The following is a 13135-nucleotide window of genomic DNA, read 5'->3' as shown; positions in this document are numbered from 1 at the left end:
CGCTCCGCCGGCTTAAAGCCTCGACCCGCTCAGCGCTCCGGAGCCCCACCCCCACTCGCCGCCCATTGGCTGCCCGCGGAGCTGCCTCCCCTCCCCCCGGTCACCGGCCCACGCCACACCGCGCACGCCCCGCCGCTCGGCCCGGCCGCCCCAGAGCTCGCCATTGGGCCTCACTCCCGGGGTCCCGCGCGCCGACCGTGCTGATTGGCCGCTGGGGCTTCATTCACAGCCCCCCACCGTCCGCGTACACACTCACGCCCCGGGGGCGCGGCTGCCACGTGGGGGAGTGGCGCGGGGGTGGCCGTGGGACCGCGCCCCCTCTGGTCCGGGCTGCGTGGGCCCCTCTTTTCCCCCGCGCTGGAGGCTCGGAGCCCGGCGGGTCCCACTCTCCACGCGAGCTGAATTCCCGCCCGTCGGGAGGCCAGAGGCGGCGGCGAGGACTGCGGGCTACGGGAGGCGCTCGGGCTCCGAGAAGCGGCTCACCCTCGCGCCCTCGCGCTCTTCCCTCCGTGGAGCGGTTGTCAGCCGGCTAGGATTCCCGCGGTCTCGGCGGCTGCGAGCGGGAGGCGGCGTGGGTGCCGGATTCGGTCCCGGCACGGCTGCTCATCGTGCCCGCCCTGCTCCCGCGGTTTACAGCGGGCATAGAGCTGTCCCCTGCGCGTCTCCCCGGCGCGTCTCCTGTCCCCTCTTCTCCTTTTAGACTCAGCGCCGCCACTGGGCCGCCCGAGAGCGCGTCCAGCGCGGGCAGATTCGGACCCGCCCCAGCTTCCAGCTTCACGCCTCGCGCGGGCTCCCCTTCTCCCGGCACCGGCACCGGCACCGGCACCGCGGCCCAGGTGAGTACCGTGCGGGTGGCTCGCGGTGGAACAGCCGGTGGCCGCGATGTAATCAGGCCGCGCGGGATTTCCGGGTTTCGGAGGAGAGGTATTAGACTGTGGCTTTGGGGAAAACGCCGCAGTCAGGGGTGGTGGATACGCAGGGCTCACCGACGTCTGCCCCATACCGCCTTCTCGCTCCTTTCCTCCCTGCCGGACTGGCTCATTGGCCAGGGTCATATCGGGGTCACGTCCTGGGAAACTAGCTGTGGGTGAGGAGTGGCATGGACTTGGGAAAAGGCGTCTGGCACTTCAGAAATCCAGCATTCAGCCGGGAGCTGTCCAGCCTGCGATGAAGCCCTGGGCTGGCTCTAACCGACTTGCTTGAGGCTACCAAGAAGGGAATTGAGATAGAGAAGGCCTTATTGGAAGGGTGAGACATGCAATGCAGGCACCTCCTCATCCCTCCCCCTTGAGGACTCTCTGAAGGATCCTAAGTGGACTCGGACCTCAGCATCAGCTGGTCTGTGACTCTAAATCCCACATTGAGTTATGGGCTGAGTGGAGTGAGCTGTGGCCTCTGTTCCACACTGAGGTCTGGCTGGCACAGTCTTCATCTTTTCTCTCCCTGGTCTTGCCTCCAGTGGGTTCATAGATTCCAGGGCTCTGGGGGTCCCAGATCATAGGACCCCGCTGGAGAACCAGTTAGGGCCCCATAGGGCAAGTCAGGACTGTGGAATAAAGCCTCAGAGTGTGAAGAAGGGTGACAGGGATCTGGTGGCAGCTGCCACATCCACAGTGACAAGGTCATCCTGGGCACAGGCTGTGCTCTGAACACCATAGGTCCTGCCTCTGGTTGGTCCCCAAGGGATGGAGTGGGACAGGGCAAGGTCCTTGTCTGGCCAGTGGCCCCCGTCCTGAGCAGGCTCCTTAGGTACCACCCTCACTTCACGAGCTGTGTCTGAATCCAGCTAGGGATGCTGACTTTTCTTGGACTCTGGCCCAGGAAGTGGTCCCCTCCAATTACCTTTCCTTCATACGATCATGAAGCAGCAGACCTCCTGGTCCACTCACCTTCCTGGCCCCTCGCCAGGGGGTGGACCACGGCTGGGACCCCTGTAGCGAAGGCTCGCCTCATGCCAGCCTGATCAGACCTGCACGACACTGACGCTTGGGCCGCCACCATCTTCCTGGGCAAGACTAACTTTGGTCCAGTGTCTCTAGCTCTTGGTTTTCCTATCTGTAAGTTGGCAACAGTGGGACCCCAGGCAGCCCACCTGTCTTGCTAAGGTAAGTCAGAGGGTGGCCCGAGACAATGGGGGTGATAGGGCCTCAGAAAGGGCTTTTACTCTGCTTGTTTCTATTGTTAGTGCCCAGTGAATGGGCAAGTTCCTCCCCTGCTCTAACTAAACCTCAGTTTCCTCATTTGTAGACTGGGTTTATGGAGGTTTAGACTAGTTGACCTCTCAGGCCCTTTCAGCTCTGATAGTCTCAGATATATATATATATATATATATATATATATATATATATATATATATATGTATGTAATTGGTTTCAGAGAGGAAGGGAGAGGGGGAGAGAGATAGAAACATCAATGATGAGAGAGAATTATTGATTGGCTGTCTCCTGCACACCCCCTACTGGGGATCAAGCATGTAACCGGGCATGTACCCTTGACCAGAATCGAACCCGGAACCCTTCAGTCCACAGGACAGCACTCTATCCACTGAGCCAAACGAGCTAGGGCTGGTCTCAGTTTTTGTTGGAGGAGGGGAAATGTCTGGACAGTGGACAGGTGTTGTGATGTCAAGTTTTTGGAATTGTCACTGAGACTTGAGCGATGGCTCAGTACTTTACCAAGTGCTTTTCATTCATCATGGCACCTACACCTCTCAGCCCTGAGAGAGTGCACTGGGACTGTCATCGCCAGTGCAGAGCGGGAAGAACCGAGGCTTGTCCGAGGGCACAGGACCCGTGACGGTCCCTCTCCTCATTACTCTCCCCAGTGGGATGGGGGAGGCTGCCAGTGGAGGTGGTGGCTTTGGCAAGAGAGAGCCCGCTGCCCTATCTTGGGTAGCTCTCCGGTAGAAAGAAAGGCCAGCTGGTGCTTCTAAGCTGAGTTTCCATGTCTGTGCTGAATTGAGGGGCATCTGTAACAAAGTCAGGCTCCTAGTTTACTAGCTTGTCAGTCAGCAGATCTCAGTTCCAATCCCTTTACTCCCATCAGCAGCCCTGTGACGTTGTGCTAAGTGGCTTGCTTGTAGAAGCTTCAGTTTCTTCATCTTAAAACAGGAACAGTCATGCCTGCTTCTCAGGATTGCTCTGAGGCTCCAAAGATGAAGCAAGCATGTCATTTAGATGCCCTCTGAATGTTCGATGCTGCCTGGGGTGAGCCGCAGTGCCAACTAGGAAAGGATGCTATCCCCTTCTCTGCTTTGGAAGTTTTAGACCCTCGACAATGAAAAGGGTTTGGTCTTGAGACAGAAGTTTCTCTTATTTGAGAGTTTATTCTCTAGAAAGTCTGGCGAACACATCCTCTTGGTCTTGCTCCCAGAGATCCTGTGTGGGATGCAGGGGACTGTGGCATGGTCATTGGCAGAGACACGTGCAGCAGGACAGCCGCTCTCTCCCGGAGCCTACGCTCACGGACCCTGGGGAGAACTTGGAACACAAGAGTCGGACACCCAGCTGACTCGCACAGACGCAGAACGGCTTAGACATGTGAACAGATGTATGTACACACACATACGCACACCCAGGTACACACATGCATTTTAGCCCAGGGACAAGCGTAGATTTATAATAGGGACACATGGACTTGCACCACTAGGTCGGATAGTCATAGATATTCATATTCACACAAACCAACACACAATGAACATACAGGCATGTGTGTCCACGGGAACCTACGCAGAACCTACGCAGAGGCTGAAATGGGCTCAAGTAGGCATTCCTTCCGCGACACAGAAATACTCGAGACTTACAGGCCTTTGGGGTCACAAGCATGGAGGCTCTCAACCGGCATGTGAATTCACACAAATAGGCACAGTCTCGTGTTCATACATCTGAGCATAGAGCCAGCCTCGTCCATTCACCTCGCCCCGCTGCACAGATACAAAGGGGCCCACCCCGCACATGACATAGACACACACATGTACCTGCACCCTGTAAGAACGAACACATCTCCCCGGGGATCAGGAGAGGAGGAAGGGGCATGCCTCGCCCAGAGTTTGGTCCATGTGGCTTGGCAGCAGCGCTAGTCTCAAGGAAGCAGGAAAGCCCTTTCTCTTCATATTCTGTCACTCCCCTTGTCTGTGGAGGATGGTGCCCAGCCAGGCTGCTGCCAGGCTCAGAGGCTCCCAGGCCTCTCTCCCCAGCCGGGCCCCTGCCCAGCCCACCCCCAGGCCAGAAGCTGCAGGGCTTTCCCAGAGTGGCTTGGCCTCCGCCAGGCTCTGGAGTGTGACCGAGCGCCTGCTCATTTGACACAGGTCACCGAGCCTCCAGCAGATGGGGCCCTCACTGTGGGGGGTCTCTGAGCCAGAGGGGCTGCCGGGGAAGGCTCTGCCAGGCTGACTGGCAACTACACAAGCTCCAGCCCCATCTCCTTTCTCTGCAGAGCCCCAAGTTACAGACACGAATCTCTGCCATCTACATTCAGACACAGCCTCTAGATCTCAGCGACACTCCCCATGAGCACCCTTTCGGCCACATACGCGCTGTAATATTCCAGATCCCCCGCCCCCCCGCCCCCAGACAGGGGAGCCTGCACAATGGCGAACTCAGCAAGATTTGGGAGGGAGGAAGAGGGGGCAGCTGGGTCTGGCTGCCTTCCCTCTCTGGACTGTGAGCCCCTGTGCTGTGTCTTGTCAGTTGGTCAGTGAGGACTTGGAGTCCAGGAATCGCTGAGAGTAGATGCAGTTGCAGACCCAAGGCCTTTTTAGTTCCGGGGGGAGACAGGCTTCAAGACACTCCGCCTGGATTCCTTGAAGTCAGGAGTGCTGAGAAGAGCTGGAGAGGGAGATTGGGGCCCAGGGGGAGGGTTGCTGGAGGAGCTGGTGTCTTAGTAATGCCCTCTAGTACTTGAGGGCTTTGAGTCTTTGTCTTGGTGTGAGACTAGGCTGGGGGTGGACGGGGCTGGGGGCAGGGACAGGATAGCAGCGCCCACAGCTCACTACCTTTCCGTTCTCAGAGTGTCAAGAGATCTGGGTGCCATCTTGACTCAGATCAGGCCTGCTGGATGACACTGGGCCAGTCTGAGCCTCCTAATTGCTGCGAACCTCAACCTCCTCATCTGTCAGCTGGGCAGATGGTCTCTGTTGGTTTCTTGTGAAGGCGGGGTGAGGTGACTGCCCAGGTGGGAACTTGGAAAGGGGAAGTGTGGCTTGGTTTTCCTCCCCAGCTGCCTGGGGTGAGTAAGAGGCTATGTGAGCAGGATCGGAACCCGCCTGCTCCCCCAACCAGTTCTTGCTAAGCGATGTCGGGAGTGACCACGCCCATACCCTGTAGTTCTGGCCTGGAACGTGTTCTCGATTAGAAAAGCCTGGCAGGATCCCGGCTGTCACAGATTCCCACCGGGGGCGGCGCCAGAGACGGCTTGTCCATCGGCTGCCTTGGTGCAGCTTGGGGTCAGCTAAACAGATTCACTGTACTCACCACCATCCAGAAAGTTCTCCCACGTGGCATGTGATTGCTGTTCTGAGCTCCCAAGCCCTCACCTACTCCCCCTCCAAACTCAGACCGTCCAAGTGTCTGTACATCTTCTGTCCTTCCTGTGCCTGAAAGAGCCCCTAAGAGAGGAGCGGAGGGGATGAAAGGGCCGTTCTGCCTTTGACAGAGGAGAAACAAGCCTTCTCCCTTATTTAACCTGAACTTCCCTAGCTCTCAGCCTTGGTGACGGGAAGGCGAGATGGAAGGTGAAATATCTCTTAGGGATGAACCTTTCCTTGCTTTTCCCTCCCTGCCTCAGCCCCCTTGGCCTGTGGGTGGAGGTGGGGGTCCTCCCAGCGCATCAGTAGAATATTCAAACGCGGGGTGGCCAATTGCTCTTGAAATTTACTTTCATTTTTAGCGGAATGGCAGTCTCTGAGCTGGTGTTAATGCCCACAATCCGGTTATGCAGAACACGCTCGCTGCAAATCGGTAAATCATTAGTGGGATTAATCACTCTGAAAGGCTGGGGCTGGGTTTGAGGTTTTTTTTTTTTTTTTTTAACACTTTTTATCTAGATGGCTGCAGAATTCACCACCACAGGGTGGGGTGGGAGCAGTGAGTGATAATTTAAGACTTAAATTTTAAGTCCTCGTCTCTATCATTAGAAAATGAAGGTGGCTTCCTGGGCTGGCTTTGTATACCGATTTGGGGGGGCAGCCTGGGTGGGGTGGAAGGGTGGGAGGAGAGTTCTGCTTTTGTGTGTGGTACAATGCTTGCAGTAGTGTATTGGGGGCGTGGTGTGTGTATGTGATGACTATGTTAGCATGCTGACAGGGGTTCCTGTGTTTGTACTTTATAGATGTCCATAAGTATTTGTGTGCTTGTGTCAGGGTGCTTGTGCTGGGTGTGTATTAAATGTGTGTGCATTAGTGTTTGTAACTGTCAGACAGCGTTTCCTTTGGGGAGTGGTTTTAAAGACCACACCTTACCGTCCTCAGCCTCCAGGTAGCTCTGGAGGGGAAGTAGGTTGAAATGGAGGGAAGTCTCATTAGGTCCCAGTAGTGGGCGTGTCTCAAGGTTAATTTACATATTCATGAGCCATGCCTCCAGGCTCCCCTCCAGAAGAGGTAATGCAGCCAGGCCCCTTAAGGTGGATGGGGCGGTCAGGCTCTCAGGGGAACACCTCTCACTTCCCCATCTTAGCCCTAATGGCTACCTCCTCCATGGGCCAGGAATATCCAGTACCCCACAGTTCCCGAACCCCAATTGCTGTGTAGGTCCTGATGGGAGCTGTGTGGCCAAGAGGGGGAAGCTCTTTTTCCTTTCTTGGTCCGGGAAGCCCCCACGAGAGCTCTTGAGGAAGGACAGTCATGCTTCCATCCAGGGCCAAGCTGATGAATGCGACTGTCTCCCACTTCATGTCCACACTGGGCCAACCTCCTTCTTCCTTTTTCTCTCTGGCTTAATGCAGCTTTGGAGCAGTAATCACCTTCAGATGACCCAGGAATGACATTCTTCAGGTGTTGACCAGAGATATGACTGTAGGAAGAAATTCACAGGATTTTTCCCCTCTAATTCCAAAAATATGGGTTTGAGTAGGGCTTTAGGGGGTTGGGCCCTTACTTTAACCTCCCCCCCCCCCCCCCCAATCCCCTCATCTCCTGCAGAGTCAGTTCCGGTAGCCTGGGCATCACTATTAACCACCCCACAGATAGCACAGATGCCCTGTGCTCCTCCTGTTCACGTGCCTCATGCATTGCCCCACAGTATGTCCCTTCCTCCCCTTCGTGCGGCAGCCTGGAGTCAGGGGGAAGAACAGGATGATACAGCTCCTTGGCTGTTACACATCGGGAGAGTCTGGAGAGAGTTGGCTGGACTCCATGCATGCTTTCCTCAGCTTTCTTGGGGGGGGGGGGGTGGCAGGTGGAGGTTGAAAGTGGAAAAGGAAGATTTAGGAATTATATTTTCCCAGGGACCTTTTAGCATCTTTATGCATCTCTGGTGGCAGACATCTGTCGAGCTTAGGGTAGCATCTGCCTGGGCTGGAGACAACATCTGTTGGAAGCTGGGACACCTGGCTGAGCCCAGCACATTATCTGGCCCTGGCACAGCTTCTGTCTGGGCCCAGGACGTGTGTCTGAACCTGACACAGCATCTGTCCGGGCCTGGTGCAACATCTTCCTGGCCTGGGGGCAATGTCTGTTTGAGCCCTGGACATCTGTCTGACTTGGGGACGTTTGCTGAGCCTGGGACAGAACCTGTCTGAGCCTGGGGGTGGGCTTGTCACTGCAGATAAAATCACCCTTGAGTCTCAACTTTGGTTTGTGGCCGAGAACAGAGCATGTGCCACCCTCATGTCCCTGCTCTCCTTTCTACCAGGGAAGGGATCGTAGTCGTGCCTCAGTTTACCTCCAGTTGTAGGCTCACTGGTCTGCTCGCTTTGGGCACCTCAAGGGACAGCCGAAGCCTACACCCCAGCGGCTCCAGGAAACCAGAGTTAAAAGCATGTGTAAGGGAAGCAGATAGGTCATAAAATCCAGTGCCGGGTCTAGGACAGTTCTCTCTTTCTCCAGCCCCTTTGTTGAGTCAAGTCTGAGTGCTCCCCTGAGACACAGCTCAGACATGTCACTCGCTTCCTGGAAAGCCTTCCATCGCTCCCTGTTGTGTACATCATCGGGCCCAAAGCCCCCAGTGTTCCTGCTCTGTCTGCTCTCGGAACCCAGCAGCACGGAGCTGCTATTCCCACAATCTCACTTCCTTTTTCTTCTTCTTCTTTATTTATTTATCTTTAAAATACGTTTTTATTGAGTTTGGAGAGAGAGAGAGGAAGGAAAAGGGAGAGAGAGAGAAACATTGATGGGCTGCCTCCGGCACACCCTTCCCCGCCCCCTCCCCACCCCTCCCCCCGGGATGGAACCCACAACCCTGGGCATGTGCCCTGACCTGGAGTTGAACCAGGGACCTCTCCGTGCATGGATGATGCTCAACCACTGAGCCACACCAGCCAGGGCCTTTTTGTTTTTAATGGGCGAGGGGAGAGACTGGCTTTTGGTTGCAGAAGTGTGCTTCAGAGAAGAGGGCTTGTCTTCTTATTTGTTCCTGGTGGGTTGGCAGAAGCCAAAGGAGCTGGGCCATGGGCACAGAGCACCCTGGACAAGGGCCTTTTGGAGCCGGTCCTGCCCAGTGATCTTTGTCCGTGGCCAGGATGGAGATGTATAGGATCCAAAGATTTGATATATTTGCTGCTGACAGGAGCGGGGAAGAGCACCGAAGGTCCCGGGCAGCATTGAATCCAGACATAATGGCCGCCCTGTGGGCCGTGGTACTAAATCTAAGAAAGAGAACCTCGACCGGGGTCCAAGCCCCACTCCTGAGGGCAAGTGGGAGAATCGAGTCCTGGCTTAGCTTGTGTGGAAACGCTCCACGGTTCCTAGGTTTGCTCTCCCTGCCAGAAAGGGACAATCTTGGAAGTTGTTATTAATATAAATGGTGTGTTCGGAGAACATTGCTGTCCCTGGTCAGGCCTACCTGGTGTGGGGGAACACAGATCCCCAGGAGAGCACACGGGGAGAGAGGCCGAGTAGGGAAGGGTGCAGACCCCTGGGAGGAAGCTGAGGCATGAATGCTGGTTTTTATTCCCCAAATGGAAATATCTTATTGTTTTAGCTTCTGATAAAAGCAATACCAGTTCATTTGTCAAAATTCTTTACCTTAGAAATATGTGAAACAGAAAGTGGAAGTCCTCCCTGAATCTCTCCGCCTCACGCCTCATAACTACTTCCTATTGGCTATATCTTTCCAGAACTTGTTGGCATGGACACACACTATTTATAATAATAGCTGAGATTTATTGAGTGCTTGTCATGTGCAGGAATTGTGCTTCTACCTGGGTTTACACATTGCATCCTCACCAGTTAGATGGCACTATTATCCCCATTTTACAAATGAACAAACAGGCTCAGAGATGATACTGATAATATCAATATATTGGGTGCCCACATATATTGGATGCTTCCTGTGTGCCTGGTAACACTTTGCATGGTAGCTCCTTTAATGCCTGTAGAAGCTAGAGGGTAAGAGGATGCCTGGCATGGAGTAGGCAATCAATAAGTGCTGGTTGGTACTGCCAACTTGTAAGTTCGAGAATCTCAAATGATGAATCTGGGATCAATCAGTGGGCCCCTAAATGCGGGGGAGGGCTCTTGTCCCAAACCTCCTGAGCTGTAGGCAGCCACTCCAGTGGGTGCCTGAAGATGCTAACTCAGCAGTGAAAGATGTAAATTTCCACCTTGGTTTGCATGTGATTTACACATATTTATTTATGCGTGTCTTTGATTAATGTCAAAGTGCCCTGATGATTTTCTGCCAGCCTACGGGGCCCAGCAGAGGGCATGGCTAGGGTGGATGAGCTGCAGGTTCTGAGTGTGCCTGTGTGGGGACTATTGGGTGGGGAAGTGCAAGTAACAGCTGTGGGCAGGTGGGTGGTGGCCAGAGGGTTGAGTAGTGGGCAGACTGGAGCCTGGGATTCTGGAGGTGTGATTTGGGGCAGCTGGTGTGAGTGGGGCATGTCTTTAAGCCTATGGCATGGCCCAGCTAAGGGGGCTGGGGCAGGGTCAGAGCTCCAGGCACTGGGTGAGTGACTGGTGGGCCTATAGGTGGCCATGATCTTGGAGAAGCCAGGATGCTGGTTAGGCTTTTAAGGTAGGAACTCAGACCCAGAAATCAGGACAGGACCTGGGGTCCTGGGAGGGCCCGTGGTGGCGGTGAGGGCTCTCAAACAAGATAGAAGCTCAGAGCCAGAAAGGGGCCTCCCTCCAGCCCCGCATGCGGCCAGGACAAGATCCCCGCTTGGGTGCTCTGGGAGAGGGAGTGCGCTCTGCAATTAAGGCCTTGGGAAAATCTGCCGATCGGCAAGAATATTCTGTGTGCGCTGGCTATGCCCAGCCCTGTGCCTGGCACCGCGGAGAGACCAGTCCCAGCCTGCAAACCTTGGCAGGGGAGCTGGTGAGATAAGGAGGGAAGGGCAGGCTCCGACCTTGATTGAAGGCTGCATGCCTGGTACCAGGCGGCACTTTCATCCATTATCTCCTTTGATCCTCACAGGGATCAAAGGCAGTGGCTGTCTTATCTTCTCATTACAGAGAAGGAAGCAGAGACTCAGAGAGCTGCAGCGACTTGCCCAAGGTCACACAGCAAGTAAGTGGAAGAATCCAGACTTGAATGCAGCTCATTCCATAACTCAAGTGCTTAGCCGGTTTATTCTGCCTTGGCCAGCGGTAAAATAGGATAATACCTACCCGGCTTAGTTGTTGTGAGGGTTAAATGAGCGCAAGTGTGTAAGGAGCACAGTGGCTGGCACACAGTAAGTGCTCAATAAAAGGCCCCCCCCTTAAGTGTTAGAGATAGGATTCTTTTTTTTTAAAAAAATATTTTATTGATTTTTTACAGAGAGGAAGGGAGAGGAATAGAGAGTTAGAAACATCGATGAGAGAGAAACATCGATCAGCTGCCTCTTGCACACCCCCTACTGGGGATGTGCCCGCAACCAAGGTACATGCCCTTGACTGGAATCGAACCTGGGACCCTTGAGTCTGTAGGCCGACGCTCTACCCACTGAGCCAAACCAGTTAGGACGAGATAGGATTCTTAAACCCTGGTCCAGTGGACTCTACTGGTACTGTGGTTCTTGCCAAGGCTGGTTGAGAGGAGCGGTAGTTGGGGACAGAGCAGGACTTCCTCTGTGGGTGGGCTGAGCCTGTGTCGTGCATGGATACTGATGGCCATCAGCGAATGGAGGGACACCTGCCCGGCCAGAGCCCTTTGGCTCAAGTTCCTAGCCCTGGGCTGTCTAGTTAAGAGTGTGTGTGTGTGTGTGTGTGTGTTCATACTTGGTAAAGGCCCTTGACGAGGGAAGGAGAGACGCCTTGGGGGGTGTGGGGGTGCTCTGTCAGCAGGCAGCAGTCAGGGCCCTTCCTCATTTCCAGTGGCAGAGACCTGAATCAAGTAAGGGAGTGAGCCATGTGAAAATGTGAGGGAAATCACTCCTGGCAGAGGGAACAGCAAGTGCAAAGGCCTTGGGTAGGATTAAACTTAATGTCAATATTATCTTAATAGCGATAACATTGATTTGTATCTTGAAGTAGAGGGGCTAAGAGGGAGCAGGATTAATTAATTAATTAATTAATTCATTCATTCATTCATCAATTCAACAAGTATTTAGTGCCCACTTTGTGCTGGACACTATCTGAGGGGCTGATGGCTAACCTTTAGTACTCACTAGGTTCCTAAGCACTTTCCATATGTTAGTTCATTTAATCTTCACAACAATACGAGGAGCCGGAGAAGCCTGGTTAGATGGCTCCCTTTGATTCTTCCAGACTCTTCCCATTTCCCAGCACCTTGGGGCACCCGGTGTCTGCCACCCAGAAAGACCAGGATCCCCACAGTGGGTGAGGAGTGGGGTGACCCTGAGAACATCACAGCTCCAGGGTCTTTCATGTCCTGGCTCTGCCCTGCCCAGGATCAGGCCCTGAGCCTCCTGGAAGCCACCCAGTAGACTGGAGCTAGAGAGGGTGGGGTGCCCAGGTTAATCCCATCCAGCCAGGCCTGCCTCATAGCTTCCTCTCCCCAGGGGTTCCCAGCCATATCTCCCCTGTCTCCTCTCCTCCACTCCGCTCCTGGCCCCGCTCCAGCTCAGTCCTCTGGGCTCTGTTCAGAGAGCCCAGTCACAGCTCAGGGCAGAGGCTCCTGGCAGGGAGAAAAGAAGGTTCCATACCTGTTGTCTGGTGATACTGCCTGTGCGTTGTGGACTCCGTTGGAGGCAGCAGGGGCGAACTTACCCTGCCTGGCTCCCTCTGACCTTTCCTGAGAACATCAGTGCACAGGCCTCCGCCAGGGTGGGCTTCTTGGTTTCTGACCACCAGCCATGCCCATGGCCTGGACTTTTCTTCACCCTCTCCTGTAGGAAAAGGGATGGAGAAGCGGAAATAGAGAACTTGTTTTCAGGGGTCAAGGAAGGAGTCGGGCTCTTCAGTCTTTGGTGAACAAAGGGTGTTTTCTGGGTGGGACGAAGAAAGATCTTGTACTGATGGGCTATGCTAACCTGGAAATTGTGACTCCATCTGTCTTCCTGTCCGTCTATCCGTCTGTCCATCCATCCATCCATCCATCATCCATCCACCCATCCGCTGACTGAATGCCTAACAGAACCATCAGTTCAGTTATACTTACTGAGTGTGTGTGTGTTGGAGAGCTGGTCAGTGTTTATACATTTGTAACGCTTCTGTGTGTGCATTTCCTCTCCCCACCTGCTTCTTAGAGAAGCTCCCTGAGGAGTGGGGGCCCCTCCCTATAGAGCCAAGGCTCCGTCTTTGCTGTGGGGTTGTCAGCAGCTGCCTGGCTTGGCCACCCCTTGGGGCCAGGGTCGTGGGGATCTTGCCTGCTGCTCCCATCCCCGCTGGGCCAGGCCTGTGACCCTCACTATGACCCAGCCTGAGGACGCTGGCTGCCTGGCAGCCCGCCAGCGCTGCTGCAGGGCTGCTGGCCCCGTGCCAGCACCAAGCGTTCGGAGGGTGAAGTTGAGTGGCTGCAAAGCCTCTCCACGCTGCCGTGGTAAACAAACAGCCTGGGACCAGGGTCAAGGGGGCTGTTGTGTTGGCAAGAGGAGG

General features: G+C 54.8%; 1 protein-coding gene across 1 annotated transcript in view; it reads right to left on the bottom strand.

Moving 5' to 3' along the window:
* POU3F1 (POU class 3 homeobox 1) overlaps nucleotides 1-164 on the bottom strand; it is a 4593-nt gene extending 4429 nt beyond the window's left edge. The window contains 1 exon segment of the mRNA XM_023762766.1: nucleotides 105-164. Within this exon segment, the coding sequence (XP_023618534.1) occupies nucleotides 105-164 (60 nt within the window).
* Between the last annotated feature and the right edge of the window lie 12971 nt (nucleotides 165-13135).

The sequence above is a fragment of the Myotis lucifugus genome, unplaced genomic scaffold (genome assembly GCF_000147115.1).
Source record: "Myotis lucifugus unplaced genomic scaffold, Myoluc2.0 scaffold_260, whole genome shotgun sequence".
In the NCBI taxonomy this organism is placed as follows: domain Eukaryota; kingdom Metazoa; phylum Chordata; class Mammalia; order Chiroptera; family Vespertilionidae; genus Myotis; species Myotis lucifugus.
This window is presented reverse-complemented; position numbering and strand designations above follow the sequence as displayed.